Source organism: Melanerpes formicivorus, unplaced genomic scaffold, assembly GCF_026170545.1.
Source record: "Melanerpes formicivorus ecotype bairdi unplaced genomic scaffold, bMelFor1.0.p_v2 SCAF_41, whole genome shotgun sequence".
In the NCBI taxonomy this organism is placed as follows: Eukaryota; Metazoa; Chordata; class Aves; order Piciformes; family Picidae; genus Melanerpes; species Melanerpes formicivorus.
In genome coordinates, this window is record NW_027142393.1 from 5,705,321 (window position 1) to 5,728,777 (window position 23,457).

Here is a 23,457-nt window from a genome sequence, read left to right on the forward strand (position 1 = left end):
CAGAAGTCCAGCCCAGTGGGTGGACACAGGAAACCAGATATTTCATACCCTGATTCTCTGCACCACTATAAGATCCAGCAGGGGGTCTGGCACTTCCTCTTTCTTCCCTCTCCACCACCTGGTAACTTGGGGGAGATGTCTCCCAGCCTTGGGCCTGGCTAGGCACAAGGCCAGGGGGATGGTCAGTCTCAGATCTGGCCAGCTGAGTCTAGCCTAGTGGGGGCGGGGGGGGGGGGGAAGAAGGAGCCCTGGGGGTCTTGGGTGTACCCTCAGGTGGGGATGGGATATTTCTGGTGGTGCTTTTGGGATCTCTTTTGTCACTGCACTTCTGGCTCTCTGCACACACTCACTGCCTCCCATTTAAACTTTCCACCACTTTCGCCATCCCTTTGTCTGAGGCAGTCTGCCTCAACCCCTTACAGACCTTCAAAAAAAATACTGCACTTTAAAAAGTAGGGTGATAAACACCTTAGAGCTTCTCATCATAAAGGTCTTTGAGAACAGTCAATCCTTCAGGAAACTCCAATTCTGTGCCTATCTGACACTATTTCTGAGGAAGAGTTCTGAACTATGTATGCTTTCAATAGCTGGAAGGGTACTTTCTGGGCATAAGCATGCCCTGAGCTTTCCTGGGACTTGCTAAGTACAACCTTTTGTCAGTCTCTCTGCTACCTCTAGGCCCTGCCTCAGGTTGTGCACTCAGGGGACTTCTGGGACTAGCTTCTCAAATCTGAAGACTGCAGGGCAAATCCTGATGTGTCAATGAAAACTATTAAAACAGATGCTGCACAGCTCATGGCTATTGGAGATCTCAGGTCACAGCCATCTATGGGATGTATGTATTTATGAAGAATGCACAGGGTACCCGAAGATTTTCTGCATTTCTTATATAAGCCTCAACAGATTTCTATGGGCAAATATTGAAGAGTGAAAAAAAAGCTCAGCATCTGTAGTTTTATGCTTTGCTCCCAGATTGAGGTCAGTTTTAATCCTTTCACTATGCTCCAGTATTTTACTTGTTTCTTAATGGGATTATTCAGAAATTTACTATTAGATTTTCCAGTCCCTATGCTCATTCCCCTAGTAATGTTCATGGGTAAAGAAGCCTTCACATTCAAAACCAAACCATTCAGCCTGCAAGACTGAATATAGGCCCACTAAAATAATTATCCTTCATTAATATTATGAAGAGCTGGTTTCTGTAACTCCCTTTTATGAAGCCGTAACACAACCAGAGCAATGTCATGCCACTGAAATGGGTATATTGCTAGCATAAAATAAGACTATAATTCTGCAACTGCTGCACTGAAAAATAATGCTGTTTGAGCTTTGTGGCCGTTACTTCTACTTCAGAGCACACATGGCAGCTTACGCCATGGTTATCCACAGAGCAGTCCTTTGGGGCTGGAACAAGCTGTTGTGCTGACAGAGCAGCATGGCTCCCTTGGGAGCCACGGACCTGCCCCTCACTTACCTGCACTGCTGAGAACAGACATCAAACTCAGTGCAGGGTTAGGATCATCCTGGACTGAGGTCAGCAAGGTTAATTCAGCTCAAAGCTAAAGCAGAAGCAATCTCTTAGTCTTGGCATCCCCTTCCTTGTGTTTTCCTCCCCTAGTCAGCTACAGCATCGGTGACCTGTCTGCAGACCTGTGCTTCAGAGCTAACCAAGCTGTATCAATTCGGCCATCAAGTGAGAAAAGAAAAGCAACCCACAAGCAAACTTTGTGCAATTTTTTTTTGCAACCATGTGTCCTGGTTTGAGCTAGAACAGAACTAATTCTGGTCAGTGATTTCACCTTTGAGCTCAGGACATGTTTTAGAATAAACCTTTATTTAGAATAAACCAAACCAGGTTGGAAGAGACCTTCAAGATCATCGTGTCCAACCCATCAACCAATCCAACCCATCAACCAATCCAACCCACCCAAACAGCTAACCCATGGCACCAAGCACCCCAGCAAGTCTCCTCCTGAACACCTCCAATGACGGCGACTCCACCACCTCCCCGGGCAGCACATTCCATAGCGCAATCACTCTCTCTGTATAGAACTTCTTCCTAACATCCAACCTGAACCTCCCTTGGTGCAGCCTGAGACTGTGTCCTCTTGTTCTGGTACTGGGTGCCTGGGAGAAGAGACCATCATCAGCCTGTCTACAACCTCCCTTCAGGTAGTTGTAGAGAGTGATAAGGTCACCCCTGAGTCTCCTCTTCTCCAGGCTAAGCAGCCCCAGCTCCCTCAGCCTCTCCTCACAGGGCTGTGTTCCAAACCCCTCACCAACTTTGTTGTTCTTCTCTGGACTCGTTCCAGCAAGTCAACCTCCTTCCTAAACTGAGGGGCCCAGAACTGGACACAGGACTCGAGGTGTGGCCTAACCAGTGCAGTGTACAGGGACAGAATGACCTCCCTGCTCCTGCTGGCCACCCTGTTCTTCATGCAGGCCAGGATGCCATTGGCCCTCTTGGCTGCCTGGGCACACTGCAGGCTCATGTTCATCCTACCATCAACCAGCACCCCCAGGTCCCTCTCTGCCTGGCTGCTCTCCAGCCACTCTGACCCCAGCCTGTAGCACTGCCTGGGGTTGTTGTGGCCAATGTGCAGAACCTGACACTTGGATGTTTTCAATCTCATGCCCTTGGACTCTGCCCATCTGTCCAGCCTGTCAAGGTCCCTCTGCAGAGCCTCTGTAGAATAAACCTTTATTAGAATAAACCAAACCAGGTTGGAAGAGACCTTCAAGATCATCGTGTCCAACCCATCAACCAATCCAACCCACCCAAACAGCTAACCCATGGCACCAAGCACCCCATCAAGTCTCCTTCTGAACACCTTCAATGACGGCGACTCCACCACCTCCCCGGGCAACCCATTCCATAGCGCAATCACTCTTTCTGTATACCCTCCAGCAGATCAACTCCTGCCCCCAGCTTGGTGTCGTCAGCAAATTTACTGATGATAGACTCAATGCCCTCATCCAGATCATCAATAAAGCTATTGAACAGGATGGGGCCCAGCACTGATCCTTGGGGCACACCACTAGTGACTGGCTGCCAGCTGGCTGTGGCACCATTCACCACCACTCTCTGGGCTCGGCCCTCCAGCCAGTTCCTAACCCATCGCAGTGTGCTCCCGTCCAAGCCATGGGCTGACAGCTTGGCCAGGAGTTTGCTATGGGGGACGGTGTCAAAGGCCTTGCTGAGGTCCAGGTAGACTACATCCACAGGCCTCCCCACATCCACCAGGCAGTCACCTGATCATAGAAGGAGATCAGGCAGGTCAGGCAGGACCTGCCCTTCCTAAATCCATGCTGGCTAGGCCTGATCCCTTGGCCATCCTCTAAGTGCTGTGTGATTGCACTCAGGATGACCTGTTCCATGATCTTGCCTGGCACTGAGGTCAGGCTGACAGGCCTGTAATTCCCTGGCTCATCCAACTGGCCCTTCTTATGGATGGGCACCACGTTGGCCAGCTTCCAGTCCTCTGGGACCTCGCCAGTGAGCCAGGACTGCTGGAAAATTATGGAGAGTGGCTTGGCAGCTCCTCTGACAGCTCCCTCAGCACCCTAGGATGAATCCCATCTGGTCCCATGGACTTGTGGGGATCCAAGCTGCTAAGGAGAGTTCCAATCACCTCCTCATGGAACATAGGGAAACTGTGCAGCTCCCTGGCTCCTTCTGCTAGCTCTGCAGGCCAGCTGCCAGGAAGACGTTCTGCCCTTCTAGTAAAAATTGAGGCAAAGAAGGTGTTAAGTATCTCTGCCTTTTCCTCATCCTTGGTTACAATGTTCCCCTCCGTGTCCACCAAGGAGTGGAGGTTTTCCTTCCCCTTCCTCTTACTATTAATGTATTTATAGAAGGACTTGTTGTTGTCCTTCACAGTAGAGGCCAGTTTAAGCTCCAAGTGTGCTTTTGCCTCCCTAATTCTCTTCCTACAAGACCTAGCAACATCCTTAAACATTCTGTGGGTTGCCTCCCCTCGCTTCCAAAGGTGATACACCCTCTTTTTTTCCCTCAGTTCCATTAAAAGTTCATGAACCATCCAGGCTGGCCGTCTGCCCCGGCGGCTCATCTTCCGGCACATTGGCACAGCCTGTCCCTGAGCCTTCAACAATTCTTCATTGAAGTAGGACCAGCTCTCCTGGACCCCTTTGTTTTTAAGGGCTTTATCCCAAGGACCCCTCTGAATTAGTTCCTTGAGTAACCCGAAGTCTGCCCTCCAGAAGTCCAGAGTGGAGGTCTTCTTGCCGCCCCTCTTGGCTTGACCAAATAATGAGAATTCAATTATCTCGTGGTCACTGGACCCCAAACACCCTCCAACCACCACATCGCCCACCAGTCCTTCCCTGTTGGTGAAGAGGAGGTCAAGCATAGCCAAATGTGGAACCCAACTCCTTATGGCAATTAGTCACTGTCACCACTGATGCTGTGGCAGGCATTTGGGAAGTCTCAGACTGGACTCAGAGGCAGATGGGAACTGATTTCAGGAGCTGGATTCTGGAACTGGATTTAGGTGCTCATGGGTCAGGATCAAAGGCAGAACAGACATAGTCTTCCTCAGACACCAGCCACTAAGGAAGAGGCTTGAGCCTAGTGATCCCTCAGCTTTGTACCAAACACAGCATTCATGGGGTGAAATCCTTTGTTGGTCACCTGTTCTGTCTGTTTCTCTCTGCAGCTGCAGCCTCTTACTCACTGCATCCCTGGCATGGTACCCATGATTTAGCAGTTAGGTTGGTTTCTATAGAAGAATGTATAAGCACCCCAATCCTTGGAACCAACTCTAAACGCCTGTACCAGCAATGCTAGAAGCAGACACAGTGTCTTCTTGTTTTCCTTTCCTTTTCCAATCCATAAGTGACTCTCTCATTTCCTTTCTCTTCCCTTTGATAAGGGAGAAGATTTAAGAGTCACCTGTCTAGTAGCTGGCCCTTGACACTGCACTGTGCAGTTGTGAATGTTTTCATAAGCCAGGGCCCAGCTTCCAGAACACTACTCTGCAGCAGGAAAAAGTGTGATTCCAAACAGCTGGAATCAGGATGTAAGGACCTACTGATCTGAGGCAGTGCTCTCTTTGCCTGTCCGGCGACCCGACTCTGGCTCTTCGGCTCAGCATCTCGAGCGTTTGGGAGGCACGTTCAATCTGCTGGCTGCTGCAGCCCTCTCCTGGTTACACAGAGCCAAGCACACTGCTGCACGCCAGCTGCTGGGAAACACAGACTGAAATCCGCTGTGGGAGGAGAGTGTATTCTAAAAAGCACAACAAATACTTGGTAAATGACGCATTCCTCCAAGAATAAATATACAGATAAATAGAATGGGCACTTAAGATAGTACTTGTGCCAGGGGTGCGAGCAGAGTCGTTGTTAAATTACCTACTTTTCAAGAATCAAAAGACAAATTAAGGACAAAGCATTAAGCAGTTGTGTTTTTAATGGGGTTCCTTGTTTCATCTCCTCAGGCTGTCACTTAACAGAGCGCTTTGAAGTGCTCCTTTTCTTCTGAGCGTTTGCACATTGATTTACAACGCTGTGGGTAAACAAAGGCTAACAGGTAGATGATTCTCTGGAGCTTGAAAAGGAAGCCTGGGTTTTAGTATGTGTTTGGTTTCCCTTTTTATCTACCAGGCAGAGACAGACACATCACCAACATGTGGAAATAGACCAGGGGAATTAGTAGCGGAAGAAGGGCATCAGTGGGAGCAGCCTTGGGAACCTATCCAACAGCTCAAGCATGCACTCCCTGCCCAGAGCTGTCAGCAAGCACAAGCAAAAGAGCTGCCTATAGAATAAAAACTAAAATGGATCAAATAAAAAAGCTTGTGCAGAGGCACTGGGTACTCTGGAGGAGCTTGCCCAGTTTTGATAGATAGCTCATAGACTGACAGCAATAGTACTTACAGACCAGGGTGCCCTGGTGCTGCAAGAGAGATGATCTTAGTCTATCAGTTTCCTTTGCACTAGATCCAGAGGAAACATCTGCAGGAGGAAAGGCTGCATTTCAAAAGGTATGAATAAAACCAAACAAAAACTTAACCCCCCCCACAAAACCAACCAAACAAAAAACCCCACCACAACCCAAACCAAAACCACACAGAGTCAAAACAAAACCCACAAAAACAAACAAACAAACAGCCCCGACCCAAAACCCAAAGCACAAAGGAGAGCTGCAATGACTCTGTGAGCTGCCATTAACTTTCCAGACAGGGCATTGCTACCCCAGGCAGTAACTGCAGCCAGTCAGAGAGGTGGAGTTTAGCAGGATCATGGGGACTCTGGGGGACAATGACATGTGATGTTTTGTGAGCCAATGTGGCAACCTATGTAGTGCTGGAACAAGGCCTTTGGAATCAGGCAGCAGTATCTGCAGCTCTTTAACGTGGACAGGGACTTGTGCTTTCCACTTCAAGCACAGAAAAATAAGTTTATAGAGGTGGGCTTTATGCTTGCAAGTATTTTCCATCACAGCTGTTGCTTCCTGCCCTGAGAGCTATTTGCAATGAGGCTGGTGGGACTTGAGGCCCTTTCCTACTGTGTGCCCAGCCCAATGTCTGCACAGCACCATGGACCTAAGTGCAATACCAAACCCCACTGGTCTCTCATGCAGCACCTTCTTTAGCCCTCTGAACAACTCAAAAGCCGTGGAAATAGTTTTTTACTTGCTGCTTTGACCAAGCCAAGCTCCTCTGATGGATGCAGCACAAGGATGGAACTGCAGCTTGCACCCAACTCTTCCACAGCCGCAGGCTCATCTTTCTCACAAGAAATTCTTAATGCTTCCATAAAACCATATCTTGCATTTTTGTTGTGGTTTGTTTTTACCTAGATAGCCTCTTCACTCTTCATTTCCTGTAAGCTCACACACAGAGGAAGATGTGACTTTTTCTGGTTTAAAGTGGCTTTTATTTTATAATGGAGAAAAACAGCAGTAAGAGAGTAACAAAATTAATACCAGCCTAAAAGAGTGCAGGGCATCTATCACCCTGGGATCCAAAATATTCTTCAAACAAAAAGGCTGATGAATTTTTAAGCTGTATCTCTATTGCAAGATGCTGAGATACTTGGGGCAGTAAATGCCTACACTGACAAAACCACATGAAGTATCCCAGCACAGAGCAACATACAGCTCAGGACTGGGTCCAGTGAGACACATTACTTGGGTGCAAAGCTGCAGGGATACCTTGCTGGTTTGTTCCGGTGTAGCTGGAAGCAGTGGGTGTGTATGCAGCCAGCACAGGGGCTGCAGCCTCCTCCTGGCTGCACAGCAGTGCCTGGTCATATAGACATGTCTTTAGGTATGTAAAGGTGCTAGCTGTATAGAAAAGTGAAAATCCCAGTGTCAAATCACAGACAGGATGCATACTGTTAAAAAACAAGTCCATGTAGACTTGTAGTGAGATGAAGCTCTTTACATTCTGGAAAGTATTCTCCTGTGGCTGGACTAAATAGCCAGGCTGAAATTTTGGGCATATTGACATCAGTGAGACAAAGAGCTCAGCCCTTGTGTTGCAGGTGGCTCTGCTGACCCTGGCTGGGAGTGGGAGGCTGCAGCTGAGCTCCACCTTCTTGCTTTCTTGCCTGCGAGTTGCCTTACTTCTACGCTACACACTTCTGCGACTGCATCACCTCCATACCTACCCCAGCTTGCCTGCTGCTGTTGGTCCAGATTCCACAATCGTACTCAAGTTGCTGCTGAAGATGATACTGCCATCCTTTTTCTGCTGCACTTAGGCTGGCAGAGAGCCTCCTGCAGCTGCAGTCCTGGAGGAACTGTACCCAGTAAGTTTTTGGTCGCTGTCAGGAAATCTATCATAAAGCCTCCAGCTGGGTCCCCCACAAAAAAGCACTCAGTGATATCCAGCCCAACAGCAACTCAGAAGCAAAACTGGAGATAAGCTGTTTGCTGACAGAGGATGTTGGGTTTGTGGGGCCCGGCAGCGATAGTTTTCCAAAGAGGAGCTGTAAGGCCAGCTCCAAGGTTAGGTTTGGATTCTCCTGGGGTGTCACACAGAACGAGTCTCACGATTCAAGCGGTCTGATTTCATAGCTGCGTTTTCTTCTCTGCTTAGGTGACAGGATGACCTCCCTAATGAAGAGAGAGACCTTATCAGAAGAGGAGACACAGTTTGACAGGCCTGGAACTGTGTTGGCCACAAATGCTGTTCACCACCTGGGAGCCATCCCCAGGGATATTAAAACAGAGAGCCTTCATCTGGGTGCAAGGGTAAGTGGTATGCATGTGAATGTGTCCAGAGAAGGGCAACAAAGCTGGGGAGGGGTCTGGAGCACAGCCCTGTGAGGAGAGGCTGAGGGAGCTGGGGCTGCTAAGCCTGGAGAAGAGGAGGCTCAGGGGAGACCTTCTTGCTCTCTACAACTGCCTGAAAGGAGGTTGTAGCCAGGAGGGGGTTGGTCTCTTCTCCCAGGCAACCAGCACCAGAATAAGTGGACACAGTCTCAAGCTGTGCCAGGGGAGGTTTAGGCTAGAGGTAAGGAAGAAATTCTTCCCAGAAAGAGAGACTGGCCCTTGGAATGTGCTGCCCAGGGAGGTGGTGGAGTCCCCATCACTGGAGGTGTTTAGGAAGAGCTTGGATGAGGCACTTGATGCCATGGTTTAGTTGATTAGATGGTGTTGGGTGATAGGTTGGACTGGATGATTTCAAAGGTCTTTTCCAACCTGGTTAGTTCTGTATTTGTGGATGAAGGATGGGGATTCACTTGTCACAATGTCCCTGTCTCAGTGATTCTTTCTGCAGAGAAGTGTGACTGAGGTTTCCAAGACAGCTTGATTTTTTTTCCCACCCCCTTCTGCATTTACCACCATGGAGGAGATGCAGTCTTGTCCTGTCTGTTCTTTATGACATTTGTCTTGTGATTCATAAGAAGTGATTCTGACTTCCCACCCTGCTCCTCTTCCTGAGGGCTTCCTCTTCAGAGCTGATTGATAAGTGAATGTATTTTCCAGATGTGCTTCATTGTTTTTTGGTTTTGGTTTTTTTTTCCCTCTCCTTTCCTTCCTTATTGCTGAAAGAAGGCAGTGAGGGGGAAGAAATGGTCTGCAAATGAGGCACAAAGGCAGAGATTTATGGAATAATGAGAGCAGACTCAAGGAGCCTCCAGGTAAAAGCAGTGTAATTAGTATAGCATCATATGACTAAACAGCTCCTGCTCCACCACCACCATTCCTGCACCCAGGCCAGAGCCAGAGGCAAGACCCTCACCAGCCAAGACACCACTCAGATGAGCTCAGTCCCAGCAAGGAGCCCCAGCCAGCAGCTGCAGGTGGTATTTGCAATGGTCATCAATCCTGCTCCTAACAACCGGGGGGCCACCAGGCCCCCCGGCCTTTGTTGTCACCACCACCATCACCCAGTGTGCACCATGGGCACTCACCAGGGTCAAGAGGAGGATCCTCAGCCCAGATGGGCTCAGCTTAAGGCTTCTGCCTTTCCTAGGGGGGATTAAAAAGGGGAGTGGGTGGGGAGGGCAAAGTGGCCACACTTGGGGTGGGAGGAGATTCTAACAGAGCCCAGGTGTTCTGGGATTTGAGAGGAATTAGCTAGGTTGGAAAAGACCTTCAAGATCATCAAGTCCAACCTATCACCCAACACCATCTAATTAACTAAACTATGGCACCAAGCACCCCATCCAGTCTCCTCCTAAACACCTCCAGTGATGGTGACTCCACCACTTCCCTGGGCAGCACATTCCAGTGGTAAGTCTCTCTTTCTGTGAAGAATTTCTTCCTAACATCCAGGCTAAACCTTCCCTGGCACAACTTGAGACTGTGTCCTCTTGTTCTGGTGCTGGGTGCCTGGGAGAAGAGACCAACCTCTACCTGGCTACAACCTCCCTTCGAGTAGTTGTAGAGAGCAATAAAGTCTCCCCTGAACCTCCTCCAGGCTAAACAACCCCAGGTCCCCCGGCCTCTCTTCATAGGGCTTGTGCCCCAGATCCCTCCCCAGCCTCTTCACCCTTCTCTGGACACGTTCAGGTATCTTAATATCCCCCTTAAATTGAGGGTCCCAGAACTGGACACATGCTCTCACTTTCCCTAGCAGAAGTTCGTTCTCTTTCTCGCGTACACAAGGATTCAGCAAATCAGTTGCTGAGGTGAAATAGATCTGAAGGACATTTTAGAGCAACTTGTGTAAGTATCTTGAGTATTGCTGAGAGGCTGGTGCTTGTTACTGCAGAGAAAGAAGTGCTGGGTGTGTTGTGTTGCATCCTCTATCCAGATGTACTCTAAGATCTCCCTGGGACACTTGGAGACTCACGTTCCTGGAGAGAAAACTCAGCTGTCTTTCTGCTCCGTAAAAATCTGGAAAGTAGCTTTTAGCGTAGACTGTAGGGCACTGGAGCACCACAGTAGGGTGCTTTGCTTCAGGAGGATCAAAGGGTGCATGTGTCTGAGGGGCAGAGACAGCATCGTGGAACCTGCCCATAACGTGCAATGTATGCCTCAAGGGGACCATCACTGTCGAGGGGTCGAACCAAAACAGGGTATGAGGCACGTAGCACGTTCCCCACCGTGGGGCAGCCACCAGCCAGTGGCACAGGGGCTGGGGTAGCTGCAGCTGTTTGTGGGGGACCCTTCCCCCCGCTTCCCCCCCCCCCCTTTATTTCTCCAGCAGTGATCCCCTTTAGGAGGAGGGGGGATGTGTACACATTTAGCTGTCAAAGGAATGAGCTGCTGCCTGTGCAGTTTCCTTTATTTTCTGCCTTTTTTGGGTGAACCAAAGAAGTGGGGGGATTCTGGGTGGTCTGATTATGCCACGTGGTGCAGGGGGATGATGCAGCAGAGGAGCAAGGGGACGAGGGCTAGGGGCAAATTCCTCAAAATGCTGAAATTCTTGGAGGGGATCACAAAATATTTACACATGTAAGTAGTGGTGTGAGGCAACATGGAGGAAAAACACTTTTCATATTCAGCTAGAGACTGAAGAACTGTATGAATGTATATGTAAAAAATATTTTGAAATGACCCCCCCTGTATCTCCTCTATTTTATAAAGGCTTTTAGAATAGTAAAAAACCAAAAAAAAAGTCACATGGGGGCTTGAAACACAAACAGAGCCTGGGTCTATACAAATGAAAAGCATCTTTGCCTGTTGTGTTTTTTCATTTAAATGGGAAAAAAATCTGAAGAGGACGAAGCTGAGCTACACCCCATGCCAGGGAAGTACTCAGTGCTGCCCCCGCGTGTGTAATGGTCGGCACTGCAGCTGTGCACCAGCATCTGCCGCCCCGGGGGCGCTCAGTGCTGCCATCGCGTGTGTAATGGTCAGCACTGCAGTTGTGCAATGTCATGGGCCACCCCGTCGGTGCTCAGTGCTGCAGCCTAACTACGCTGAAGGCTTGAAATGCCTGAAAATTCTAAGTGGAGAGAGGGGAAGAGGGGGGGAGAGGGACAGTGACTCGAGCGTTGCCATAAACTCAGTGCCTGCGCTCACACCAGTGTGGTAGCATCTTGAGCGCTGCTACGGATACGGCGCACACGTCGCAGTGAGGCTCTGCCCGCACGTGTGCGCAGGTGGCTTTAAAACGGCGGCCGCTGTGTCGTCCTGGCTGGTGGGATTCGTGGTTCCTCTGCCCTGTCTGCGGTAAGTGTATGCTTCTGCTGCACTTCGGGGTTTTCCTGTAGAAACTCTTGCACTCTGTTTTGGCTCTGTTTGTGGGTGGTGGTGGGCCCCTAGAGCTGGAGGCAGGTTCGTGGTGCTGGGACCGTTTGGATTCTGCGGCGGGGCACGCCAGGAGGCCTCTGCTCCCAGTAATAGTAAGTGTTCTCTTAGTATGGCACCTGTGTTCTTTGTGTTCCTCCCAGTAACTCCCAATTCCCTTCTTAGTGCTCCTAATGCCTTCCCGAGTGTTGCAGTGTTCCCATTAACCTTTAGTTCTCCTCCTCAGTGCGGCCCCTGTGTCCTCCCAGTGTCCCAAACTCTCTTCTCGGTGCTCCCATTTCCATCAGATGCTGACTGTGTGGTTCTGAACGGCATCAGCTCCCAGTTCTGTGAGTTAAGTGAGTACTAAAGGAAAACAAAATGCTTATGTAGTAGTGCGTGCAAACCTACTCACAGCTTTACAATGTGAGTAACTGAGTTCTCTTCTTTGCATTTCAGACTGTTTACACATTGACTCCTTGCTTTCCACTTCATTGACCAAGCAAGGAAGATGTGCAGCAGCAGCAGGATCAGCACAAGGGCCATGGCTGCCACAGCAAATCCATGAGCATGGATGCCAGCGTGCAGCCTCGCCCTGTAGCCTAGCAGGGGATCTCCTTCTGCTTGGCTTGTGTGGGCTCCAGGTAGGGTTTTATCTCTGTTGGTCAGAAGGGAAAGGCTGAAAAGGAAATTGCTCGGTGCAAGCTTTTCCCTAGGAGCTGAAGTTTCTGTCAGTATAGTCTCTAACAGAGCAGTTAAATGAGTAGAAAGCCTCTGATAGGAATAATGGGGGTGGCAAAGAGACTTCGATTTGTTCCTTTGTGGAACGCTTTTGTTTGTCCCCTGACCCTGGAAGATTCTGACAGGGTGTGCTGGGTTGAGGCAGCCCCCTTCCCCACCCCTGGCAACAATAAACACTCAGACAAACGGATTGCAAAAGTGATGGAAAGTTTAAATAGAAAGCAGTGAACATTTACAGAAAAGCAAAAGCATAGTGACAAAGAAAAATCCCCAAAGCAGACCCAGAGAGACCCCATCCCCACCTGAGGGTACATCCGAGACCCTCAGGGCTCCTTCTTCCCCCTCCCACTGCTAGGCTAGTCTCAGCTGGCCAGATCTGAGACTGCCCATCCCCCCGTGGCCTTGGGCCTAGCCAGGCCCAAAGCCAGGAGACATCTCCCCCAGTTACCGGCTGACGGAGGAGGAAGAAAAGAGATAGTGCTAGACTCCGCACTGGATCTTATAGTGGTGCAAAGGATTGTGGTATGAAATACTACATAATTTCCTGTGTCCACCCCTGGGCTGGATTTCTGGACACAGGAAGTAAACACTGCAGGGGGGCACTCAGCTCAAACTGTAACACGCCACCCCTTATTTCATACCATAATCTTTGCACCCAAACACATCATTAAATCAGAAATCTTCCAATGACATGTTCGGCGAAGTCCATATCTTCATCTGGGCGTCCACCCAAACAGTCTCTCATTCAGGCTCCAGTGTCAGTGCATTCCAGTTCTTCTTCCTTCATCTAGTAGAGCCTCTCAGCGATGCAGAGTTCACTGTTCTGCAGTGCAAGCTCTTCATGGATCCGTTGGACGTCCTGGTCACCTGGAAGGAACCTCACAACTTCTCAACCAACCTTTATTCCCATCTCTATTTACTCAGCGGCATGTTTCCACCCCTGGGGCAAGCCAGTCAGAACAATCAGGCTCTAACTGCTTCTCCACCCCTCCAGGAAAACAGCACGCTGAGCCTTTCACAACCCTGCACGGACCTATCCCAAGCCCAGTGCTGACCGCTTCCAGCCGCGGCCCGAGGCTCTACAGATGCTTATCACAGTACACCGCCTTCCCGCTAGGCGTTCGCGTACCCAGACGTGACAGCATCCAAAACACAACCCTCCCCTGGCGGAGGGAGGGGCTGCACCACAACCTAGTGAGAAGAAGGGAGGTGGAGCCAGGTGCTCGGCGCCATTTTCGGAACTCGTCCGAAAAAGTCAGGGAAGAGACTAGGGCCGGCCCCGCCGCCGCTCCGAGCGCACGGCTGTGCTCACCGCCGCCGCCGCAGCCCGAGCGAACGGCAGGTCCCGCCGCCACCGCAGTTCAAGTGGACGGCCGGGGACCGCCGCCGCCGCTCCGAGCGCACAGCAGGGCTCCGCCCACCTCTGCCGCCGCGGTACAGAATCAAAATCGCCTCCACCCCTCGGGCATTCAAACGCCTCATCCAGCAAAAGCCATGAGCACGTCCTCAGGGCCCTTGAGAACAGCTTTCAGCTGGAGTCCCCGTTCGCCCATAGGGAGTCGAGCTCGCCCGCTCGCCGCGGCTGGCCCTACCCCGCAGCGAGAACGGACCTGACTTTGATCTGCTCGCCACTGCTCCTCCCCCACTTCACTCCCTGCCGCTTTTACCGCTCCGCAAAGAATAAAGGTGGGGGAAGGCAGGTCCCGCATTCTCAAGCGGTGCCCCCATTCCGGTGGTTAAGAACCACCCCTGCTTGAAAATAGCAGGAGGGACTCTCTGCCACCGGTCACGCACCAGGTATCCCCCTGCAATCCACGAGAACTTCACACAATCGCCCCAACACAACACATGAGCCCCCAACTGCTAGAAGACCAAAACGACGCCCAGAACTAAATTTAAACTCTCTTATCTTTTGCAATCCGATCTGCAGAGTAGCCACAATAACCAACTCCTTCTCCTGACTGGCTCGCCAAGAATGTAAAGGGGTTGGGGGCAGATCCTCTGCCCACCTCAACCATCCTCTGCTACCAAGAAAATGTGCTGGGTTGAGGCAGCCCCCTTCCCCACCCCTGGCAACAATAAACACTCAGACAAACGGATTGCAAAAGTGATGGAAAGTTTAAATAGAAAGCAGTGAACATTTACAGAAAAGCAAAAGCATAGTGACAAAGAAAAATCCCCAAAGCAGACCCAGAGAGACCCCATCCCCACCTGAGGGTACATCCGAGACCCTCAGGGCTCCTTCTTCCCCCTCCCACTGCTAGGCTAGTCTCAGCTGGCCAGATCTGAGACTGCCCATACCCCCGTGGCCTTGGGCCTAGCCAGGCCCAAAGCCAGGAGACATCTCCCCCAGTTACCGGCTGACGGAGGAGGAAGAAAAGAGATAGTGCTAGACTCCGCACTGGATCTTATAGTGGTGCAAAGGATTGTGGTATGAAATACTACATAATTTCCTGTGTCCACCCCTGGGCTGGATTTCTGGACACAGGAAGTAAACACTGCAGGGGGGCACTCAGCTCAAACTGTAACACAGGGGCTGTGTTCCTGTAGCACAGGCTGATAGTGAGGCTGTGGGGATGCTACAACTGCAGCAGAGAAGCTGTGTTCCTGTCAGTTCTCCCTCCACCTGGATCGGGATGAAGGTGCAGGCCCTTGCTCTGCAGTTGGGCACTGCTGAGAGTGGCAGCTGGTGCCCAGATTACAGAAGTCTGTCTCTAAGTCTGGTCCTTCCCTACAGAGGAACTAACATTTCTCTGCAGGTGTTCCCCAGGGTTCCTCAGCTGCTCAGAACACCCAGCTCCAGTGCCAGGCTGATGCCACCCTGTTGGTGCCTGCCTAAGAGTGCCAGGTCGTGGAAGTCTCAGTGGGACAGATGCTCCAGTTTCAGAAGCCTGTATTCCATGTTGCAAGGAGGTCATTCTACAGCTGAACACAGGAGCCATGAAGTGCAAACCAAATGATTTCCTGAGCTCATCCGAATCCCAGAGCAGCCCCAGGAAACATGGGAGTAACAAGGGCACCCAGGGATGTACCCCTGGACAGTCCTCTGGGGTTGCGGGTTGGAGGCACAGTACGCAGGATAAGGATAAGGCAAAAAGGGTAATGGAGGAAGGGCCTAGAGAGAACAGTAGATTGTGGGAAGGTTGGGCATTTGAAATGAGTGCCCAAGGAGAAGAGAGATCTTAAGGGTTTTTTTTTTAAGCTTAGTTGGATCGGCTCCGGGCGGGCCTGGAGCCGGGGCCATTAGGGTAGGGGCTGCACGTAGAGCAGCCGGAGCTGCGAGTCAGCGTTTGCACCAGCACCTGCGGTAGTGCGGCGGGCGGAGCAGGAGCTGTTGCAGGGAGAGCTGCAATGGCTGAGCCGTGCCCACCAGGGACTGGTAAAGGAGCAGGCCCAGGAGGTGGCCAGGCTCAGGTCGGAGAAGGAGGGTTAGGGGTACTCGTGTTACCAGGGTTCCTAGAGGGGGTGTGGAGAGCGAGTTTTAGGGGCAAAAGGGGAAAGGTTTAAAATCCCGGTAGCTAAGGATGTTAAATTGGAGATTGAAGCTACAATTGGGCTAGGGTATATCTTAGTACCAAGTGCAAGACGTAACTTTACTAGGGAGAGAGAGTTCAGTTGGACATAAGGGTAGTTCTGGAAGAGGGGCAGATGATGGTCAGAAGAAAATAGAGGGGGGTTAGGTGTAGATAACTTGTTGATCTAGGGAGAAGGGGCAACTGGGGTTGGAAGGAGGATTGTGTCTCTTCAAGCCCCAGGGCAAGGATTGTTTGGATTGTGGATAGTCATTTTTTTTTCTGAAGAATTGGTGGGTGTGCTGTACGGAGTGATAATTCGTGTCAATCAGGGTGCATAGGATCCAGGCCATTCGGTGAGTTTTGCCTGGGTAGGGGTCCTGGCTACGGGGTCCCGGAATTTCACTGTGGGTGGGGTTTCCAGGATTCTGGATGGTAGTCAGGTGGTCTTCACAGCCCTGCTTTCGGGCTGTGAAGGGGCAGCGTTGTTTCTACGGTCTGGGGGCTGTGGAGACTGGTCGTCCGTAGGGACTGGGCAACCGGCGCTGCGTCCCGGCGTCCCGGCGGTGAGGGGCCCGGTCTCGGGGGTTTGGTATCCTGCGGTCCGGTTTCTGGAGGGGCCGGGGCCGTGGGGGCCCGTGGCGCGGTCACGCTCGCGGGTCTGACGTCCCGGTTTCTAGGGGGGGACCTCGGTTTGAGGGCCCTGCTTCGGGAAGGTTTTTTTCCGTGGTTTCAGGCCTCCGCAGGAGGGAGGGCAGGGACCTGAGCTGCGGCGGGTGAGGTTTCTTTGCGGTTGGACTTTGCAGGGGATCGGCACAGCGAGGGGGGTCGGTCGTTCGCAGGGAGCCGGCTAGCGGCTCGGAGCCGGCGCTTCAACTGCCGCCGCTCGGTTTTGACCCCCGGGCAGTGATTAGTGATCGGGAGAACGGGACAAAAGCAAGTCATCAGAACTGCCTCCCATCCCCATCTCAGAGAGCGCCTTGGGGATCATATTATAGTATTGGGATGATGAGTTGAGAGAAGGAAAATCAAAGAAAAAAGTGGTTTAAGCTGCATATGCTGCTGTTTGGATCAGGGCTTCACGCCCTACCCCTGTTCCCATATTTCAGGACAAAGACAAGGAAAAGGCAGACAGGCTGGCGTGAGAATATGGGAGAGGTAAAATCAGAGTGGGGGGGCCACCAAGAAATCAGAAGTGGCCTAATCAAGATCCTCAGTGGGACCATCAACAGCTTCAGGGGAGACAGAACATGGGACAAGGAATTGAAGCTGTGCCCAGAAATTTTGATAAAGCCTATAGTGAGCATCAGAGGAAGCCTCCTATGGGGTGGATGCTAGGATTAAAGAGAAGTTTGCAGCTCTATTCTGGAATAGATCCCAGCTCTGCAGCTGGGGTGATACTTCTCAGGATGCAGTTTGTGGCAAAACCATGGGCAGATATTAGAAATTGGAAAAAATTGAGGATTGGCAAGACAGAGGTTTAGAGGAATTACTACGTGAAGCTCGGAAGGTGTTTGTAAGGAGGGATGTAGAGAAACAGAAGACAAAAGCTAGAATGTTGGTAACTGCTGTAAGGGTACTGGTGATTATGGATAGAGAGGGAAAAAAAGGTAGAAGTCTTATATGATAAATTAGCCCTCAATAGTAATATTAATGGAGTCCAGAAGACGATGAGTGATTGGATAAATAAAAGAATGTTGATTGATGCTCTGTTTTAAATTTGCCTGACATGGACAAATAATTTGATCTTTTTGTACATCTATATGGGGTGTTGACCCAGGACTGGACTGGAATTAAAAATCCTGTAGGGCATTGTTCCAAGTTATTAGATTCTGTAAGTAGGTGAGGGCCAATTTGCTTATCAGTGACCTTTACTAGTAGAGGAGGCCCAGAAAGCGGCTTTTTGTTTTGTTCTGGTCTCAGATCCCACCTTTGGGATTCCTGATGTATATGGGACTGAAGCTGGGGGTAAAGTGTTAATAACAACTTGGAAAGGAGAGTCACTAATTTCCCCCTGGGAAGGATCTTTTCTTGGTTTTGTTAACAACAGATCCAGCTGTCTGTACTGCAGAACAAGGGTGGACACATGCTTCCTGAGTAAAAGGAGCACTTCAGGAATGTGCCTCTGAACCTGGCTGACTTGCACCTGTAACACCTCTGGTCTGAAGGCTCTGGAACTAGCGAGACAAACCCACCTTTTGAAACATCTGACATTGTGTGACATCGAATCTGCATTGCAAGAAAATACCAAGGATTTCATTCGGTGTATAAAAGATCCTGGGACTTGATGTCATTGGGGATGGGTAAAGTGTAATGGTAAACTGGCTATTTAGAAAAGTGATGGTAAATTTTTCTGCTGCACTACAATGATGTGCTGAGAGTGTGTGTGGTTATAAATGTATGCTGTTGTAGTTCTAATTTCAAGTGATTAGGACAGAGGATTCATCTGTGTTCTTTGTGTTAAAGTACCAAAAACTGTGTTCGGCTAGTGGGACCACAGGGACTGCAATACAGAAAGGACTGCTGGATCCATCCACTGAATGGACTGAGGTACCCTAAATGGAGGACATAAAGATGAGTTCCAGTATCAGAATAGGAGTGGTAATGGTCCTTGCCTGAAAATATCACAAACTAGAAAGAGGTCGGGGTTCGAAATTGGTACAACCTCCCTGGACAAGGGAAGGAGACACGGTCCGAGCAGAGCATTGGTGGGATTGAAGGAGGCAAGGCCGGGTAGACCTCTGTAATTGCCACAAAGAAGATCTAGAACCATGGCTGTGGGCAGCAACCCCATAGGCCATGTGAGTGGAGTTGCAAGTCAAACCGGACTCCTAATTCCCAGGATTAACCACTCAGAGGGAGAAAGTTGTCACCCAGGTATTGGTATATATAGCATAGCCACTCACTGTGTATGGCACCTATTAAAGTAAAAGAGGAAATACTTTCAGGCAAGGAACATCAGTTGTTATCCCATTCCCTTTACCAGGAAGTTGAAATTGGGAATCCTTTTGCTTGTTGTAGAATTGTTGCCAAGTTAGGTTATTATGGCTCAAGCCAAATGTAGTAGAAAGAAGGGGAGGGATTGTGAGAAACTGGTTATAATATTTGGCTTTCGCAAGGGGGATTACTGGGGAGCGTGGGGCTGGATCGTTGGGCTGATGGTCTGTATTGTGTGGGGTATTGGGAGGGAAAGGGGAGGTGCCAACAGGTCTAAAGACTGGCCAGGTCAAAAGTGCAGGTTTGGTCTGTCCTGATGGAGAGGGGTGGGAGCGTGCTGGGGAATATATGAATATGTACGCTTTAATATATGAATATGTCTGTTTGCCGTCTCTATCAGCTCACCTCGTGTTGTGGGGGTGCGGCTCTAGCAAGCTCGCTCTGCGCCCAGTGCTGTGTTGCCTTTATTTTATAATAAACTGGTTATAAGTTTTCAGCAGTGAGTTCGTTTCTCACGGTCTCCAGAAGCTTTCCATCAGAGGGAAGTTGCTCATCAGCTTGTCTGCAGGTGAGTGTTTTATAGAATAATAGAATCGTTTGGGTTGGAAAAGGCCTTTCAGATTCCGCAGTCCCAACAGCTCACAAACTGCCAAGTCTCATCCCAATCTCTTTGTCTCTTAAGCATCTGCAGGGATGGGGATTCAACCACTTCCCTGGGGAAACTATTCCAGTCTTTTGAGAAGCTTTCAGTGAAGAAGCTTCTTTAACAGGCAACCTAAACATCCTCTGATACAACTTGAGGCCATTTCCTCACATGGGGGGGGGGGGACAATGAACACCAGAGTGAGCCCCCCCGATGCTGGGAGACCCCAAAATCTAAGATCCTGCAATTCCACTGAAGACACCAGATGAAGGGGGGACCATCAAAGGGTTTAAGTGAGGAGAGCAACAGACAGAAGAGATGGGTGAGTGCCAGTGCTAAATGCGCTGACTGCAAAGTGATGTCGGGGCTGTCAGCCCTGGGAGCCCTGCTCGGAGAGGCAGAGCTCTGTGTCTCCTGCGCGGCGGCGTTTGGATCAATACATCATTAATATTGTTATTGCCTCCCCGCCTCCTCCTTTGGCCGCAGGGGGCCAGGGTGCTGCTGGGACAGGACAGCTCCAAGGCAGGACAGCCCCAGGCGCGGCAGGGGGCCGGGGGCACAGCCGGGCGGGGGAGGCAGGGGCGGCCCTGCGGTGTGCCGAGCGGCTGCGAGAGCTCTGAGGGACGGGGAAGAGCGCTGGGGGGGCGGCTCGGAGCCGGGGCCGCTGTGAGCACCGCGGCGGGGCCGGGGCCGGGGTCTGTGCGCCCCGGGGCTCCCCGCCCCAGCGCTCTGCCGCACCGCAGCGCTCGGCGCCGGCCGCTGCCCCTCCGGCCCGGGCTCGGTGCGAGACCTGCAAGGGGCAGAGGCGCTCGGCTCTGCCGCCAGAGCTCAACCCCAGCCTGCGGCCGCGGAGTGCGGAGGCGGCGCTGGGGCAGAGCTCCGGCGCTGAGCTCTGGCAAGCACCGCGGAGCGCCCTGAGGCAGGGCCCGGGCAGGTGCGGGAGAGGGAGCGGGGGGGGCTCGAGCAGGGGGGGCCTGGGGCGGCCGAGAGGGACGTTTTAAATTCCCTTCTGTAACTGTGAGGTCTCTCCTGGGCCGCTCAGAACACTACAGATGGAGATACAGTTCATAGAGGGAGCAGCAGGGGTGCCCGAAGGCTCTCTGGGGGGCGCGCCAGCGCCGGCGGAGGAGACTGAGCGTCCTGGGGCGCGGGGCGGGGCCGGGGGCGGGGCCTGGGCTCCTCCCAGGGCTTCAGCGCGAGAATTCGAGCGGCCAGAGGCGCCCGGCCCGGGCGGGACCGGCCCCGGCCAGAGGCGCCGCTGAACTTGGGAGTTGCGCTCAGAGGGCAGCTGTGGCAGCGCTCCGGCGGATGGAGACCTGGCAGGCGCCTCAGGGGGGCTCTGGCGGATCCGCGAGGGACAGGAGCCCAGGTGCGAGCGGGGACAGGGAGGGCTGGCCCGGGGAGACCTGCGGGAGCTTAGAGCCTGAGGCGCTCGCCGTGCAGCTTCAACCGCCCGTCGGTGCAGATGTCCTCAGTGCAATGAACACGAGGGGGGGCTGCCAGGGCGGCCCGGAGGGCATTCCAGCGGCTGGGGGAGTTCCGGCTCTGCGGGGAAGGCTGAGCCGAGGCGCCGGTAGACGGGCTGGGTGCGAGGACGGCTCCCGAAGCGCAGGGGCAGCGCTGGGGCAGCGCGGGGGGTGGCGGAGCGCTGAAGGCAGCGCTGAGGTGCGTGAGAGGGAACGGGGCTGGGCTGGGACAGAGCTGCAGCAGCTGAAGGGAGGAGTTTGTGTAGGCAGTGTCTGAGGTGCTGTCATCTCCAGCCCGGAACATACACGTGTTTGTATTGGTTTTAATAAAAGGACATTAAGGGTGGCCGGGCTGGGGGGGGCTGTGTCTGTGAGCGCCACAGAAGGCGCCGCGGCGGGGGGGGGGCTGTGGGGTGTTGGGGGCTGTGAGCGCCCTGAGGGTTCCCGCGCGGCGGCTTTCCCGCCCTGCCCGCGCCACAGGCACCAGCGCGCGCTGTTCCCGCGCGGCCGCCGCCTGAGGCAAGGGGAGGCGCCTGGCTGTGGGGACTGTGAGCGCCCGGAGGGTCCCGGCCTCACCTGTGCGCGCTTCCCGCCAGAGGGGCCGGCGCGCGCCGCGCGCCTCAGGAGCTGCCGGGGCGGGAACGGGAAGCGGCCGGCGCGGCCCGGGGCAGGGCCGGGCCGGGCCGCAGCCCGCAGCTGCGCTGGGCTTGGGGTCTGGGAGGATCCGCTCCTGGGGCAGAGCTGCGGATGCCGGAGGGCAGGGCAGGCAGCGCAGGGGCTTGGGCAGGTTCGTGAGGGCGCAGGGTGAGACCGGCCGGGGGCAGGGGAATCAGCTCGGGGACAATTTCTGTTTCGTTAAAACCTGAGGCACTTCCCTCTGTAGCTCAGCACCTCCTGAGTGTGCCTCTGCTGTTTGCTCCTTCAGGCAGAACGAAGCTCTGCAGGGAGCAGACTCGGGGACAGAGAAGTGACGTTTGGGCACAGAGACTGAGAGGATCTGTGGGGCAAAAAATGCAAACAGAGAAAGCCCTGAGGTAAGCAAGAGCAGAGGTGACATCCTGGAGGGAAAACATGGAGGCAGTTTATACAGGATAAAAGCCAAAGCTTTCGGAGGGAAAAGCTGAGGCAATGTGCTGGGGGCAGAGCGGGCATGGAGGGAACCTGAGGCAACCCACAGGGAGAAGGTGAAAATTGTCCTGAGAAAACCTGAGCAAAGAAGAGGGGACACAGGAAGCAGCTTGGAGGGAAGACTTAAGGCAAATATCTGTGAGACAAGATACAGAAATGAACAGGAAAGTTAACCTATGGGAGACAAGAATGAGGATTTGAGAGGGAAAATCACAGCTTATTTAGGAGGGAGAGTGAGGGGGAGGAAAGGCATGGGAGGGAAGAGCTGAGGAAAGATGGAGGGAGGAAAGGGGATGTTTGGGAGGGAAACAGAGGCCATTTTGGACGGGAGGAAGGGAAATTATGCCTGGAATTGAGAAGGAAATCTGTAGGGCAGAGGATGAAAATTTTGAAAATAGAAGCTAAGATAATGCAAGGAGAGAAAGGACATTTTGAACAGAAAAACCCTGTAGTGATGGAGGAGCAGTGATACCTTTTCCCCTTGGGCGGGGAGGAATTGGCACTGCTGAGGCCTAACTCTGTCCTCCTTCCTCAGAGGCAGCTGGCACAGAGCCCCACTATGGAGCGGCGAGGCAAGGTGTGGGGGGGCGAAAGGAGCTGAGAAGAGGAGGAGCACCGGGCTGAACAGCTGGACATGGGCAAGGCGCCCTGGGCAATGAGACCTCCCTCTCAATTTGGCTGTGGTAACACAAGATCTTTGCCAGCACCGTTAGGGTGCCCTGGTTGGCTTTGTGCTGGGCGACCTCCCTGTAAGCAGGGCTCGGTCTTTGCTTTTGCTGTTGTAGGCGTTTTGCCACCTAGCTCCTTGGCTGCATGGAGACTGGCAACCCTGTAAGGAGGGTCTGAGCCGGCGTCTCGGCCCGTATGGGAGGAAGTGTAGCTGCCTGGACCCCAGCCCCCCCTGTAAGCAGGGGAGGGCCCTTTAAACAGTTTCTCGGCTGCTGGCGGCCTGGCCAGCGTGACGCCCTGTACTTGGGGCATGTCACAACGATTGGCATCCTGAGGCCCCTCTACCTGCATGCATCCCCAGGGGGGCCAGGTCTGACCCTCTGCTCTCCTGCTCGGGGTTAAGGATGCCTGCCCCACCAGTGGCTGCCCAGAGCTTGCTCCCTCTCTTGGGAAGGGCTGTGTGTGTGGCCCCTCTTGCCTCTGTGTGCCTGAGTCTGCTTGTCCTTTAGGTCCCTTAGAAAAGGCTGTAGCTTAGCTTAGGCTTCCCAGGAGGGAAAGAGGGGCTCTGGGCGGTTCCACGGCAGTCTCCTTGGAGGCCTCGAGTGGGGTGGGAGCTCGGCTTGCCCCTCCTTTGATTGGATGGACACAGCGAAGCCGCTTAAGTCGTCTTGCGGCAAGGTGACCCCCCTGTAGTTCAGGGCCTGGGTC

At 52.5% G+C, this 23,457-nt stretch overlaps 1 protein-coding gene and 1 long non-coding RNA gene across 2 annotated transcripts in view; both read left to right on the plus strand.

Moving 5' to 3' along the window:
* The window catches only part of LOC137451311 (uncharacterized), a 234,599-nt gene extending 215,260 nt beyond the window's left edge, over nucleotides 1–19,339 (plus strand). Inside the window, exons 3-6 of the mRNA XM_068158719.1 lie at nucleotides 8,067–8,221; nucleotides 11,901–12,012; nucleotides 12,113–12,297; nucleotides 15,154–19,339. Of these exons, the coding sequence (XP_068014820.1) occupies nucleotides 8,067–8,221; nucleotides 11,901–12,012; nucleotides 12,113–12,297; nucleotides 15,154–15,354 (653 nt within the window). The 3' untranslated portion in view covers nucleotides 15,355–19,339. The remainder of the gene's footprint in view (nucleotides 1–8,066; nucleotides 8,222–11,900; nucleotides 12,013–12,112; nucleotides 12,298–15,153) is intronic.
* A 1,120-nt stretch (nucleotides 19,340–20,459) lies between these two features.
* LOC137451312 (uncharacterized) lies at nucleotides 20,460–22,713 on the plus strand. The gene is made up of 3 exons (XR_010989776.1): nucleotides 20,460–20,855; nucleotides 21,878–21,986; nucleotides 22,616–22,713. It is a non-coding gene; the product is annotated as an uncharacterized lncRNA (long non-coding RNA).
* The last annotated feature ends 744 nt before the right edge of the window (nucleotides 22,714–23,457 follow it).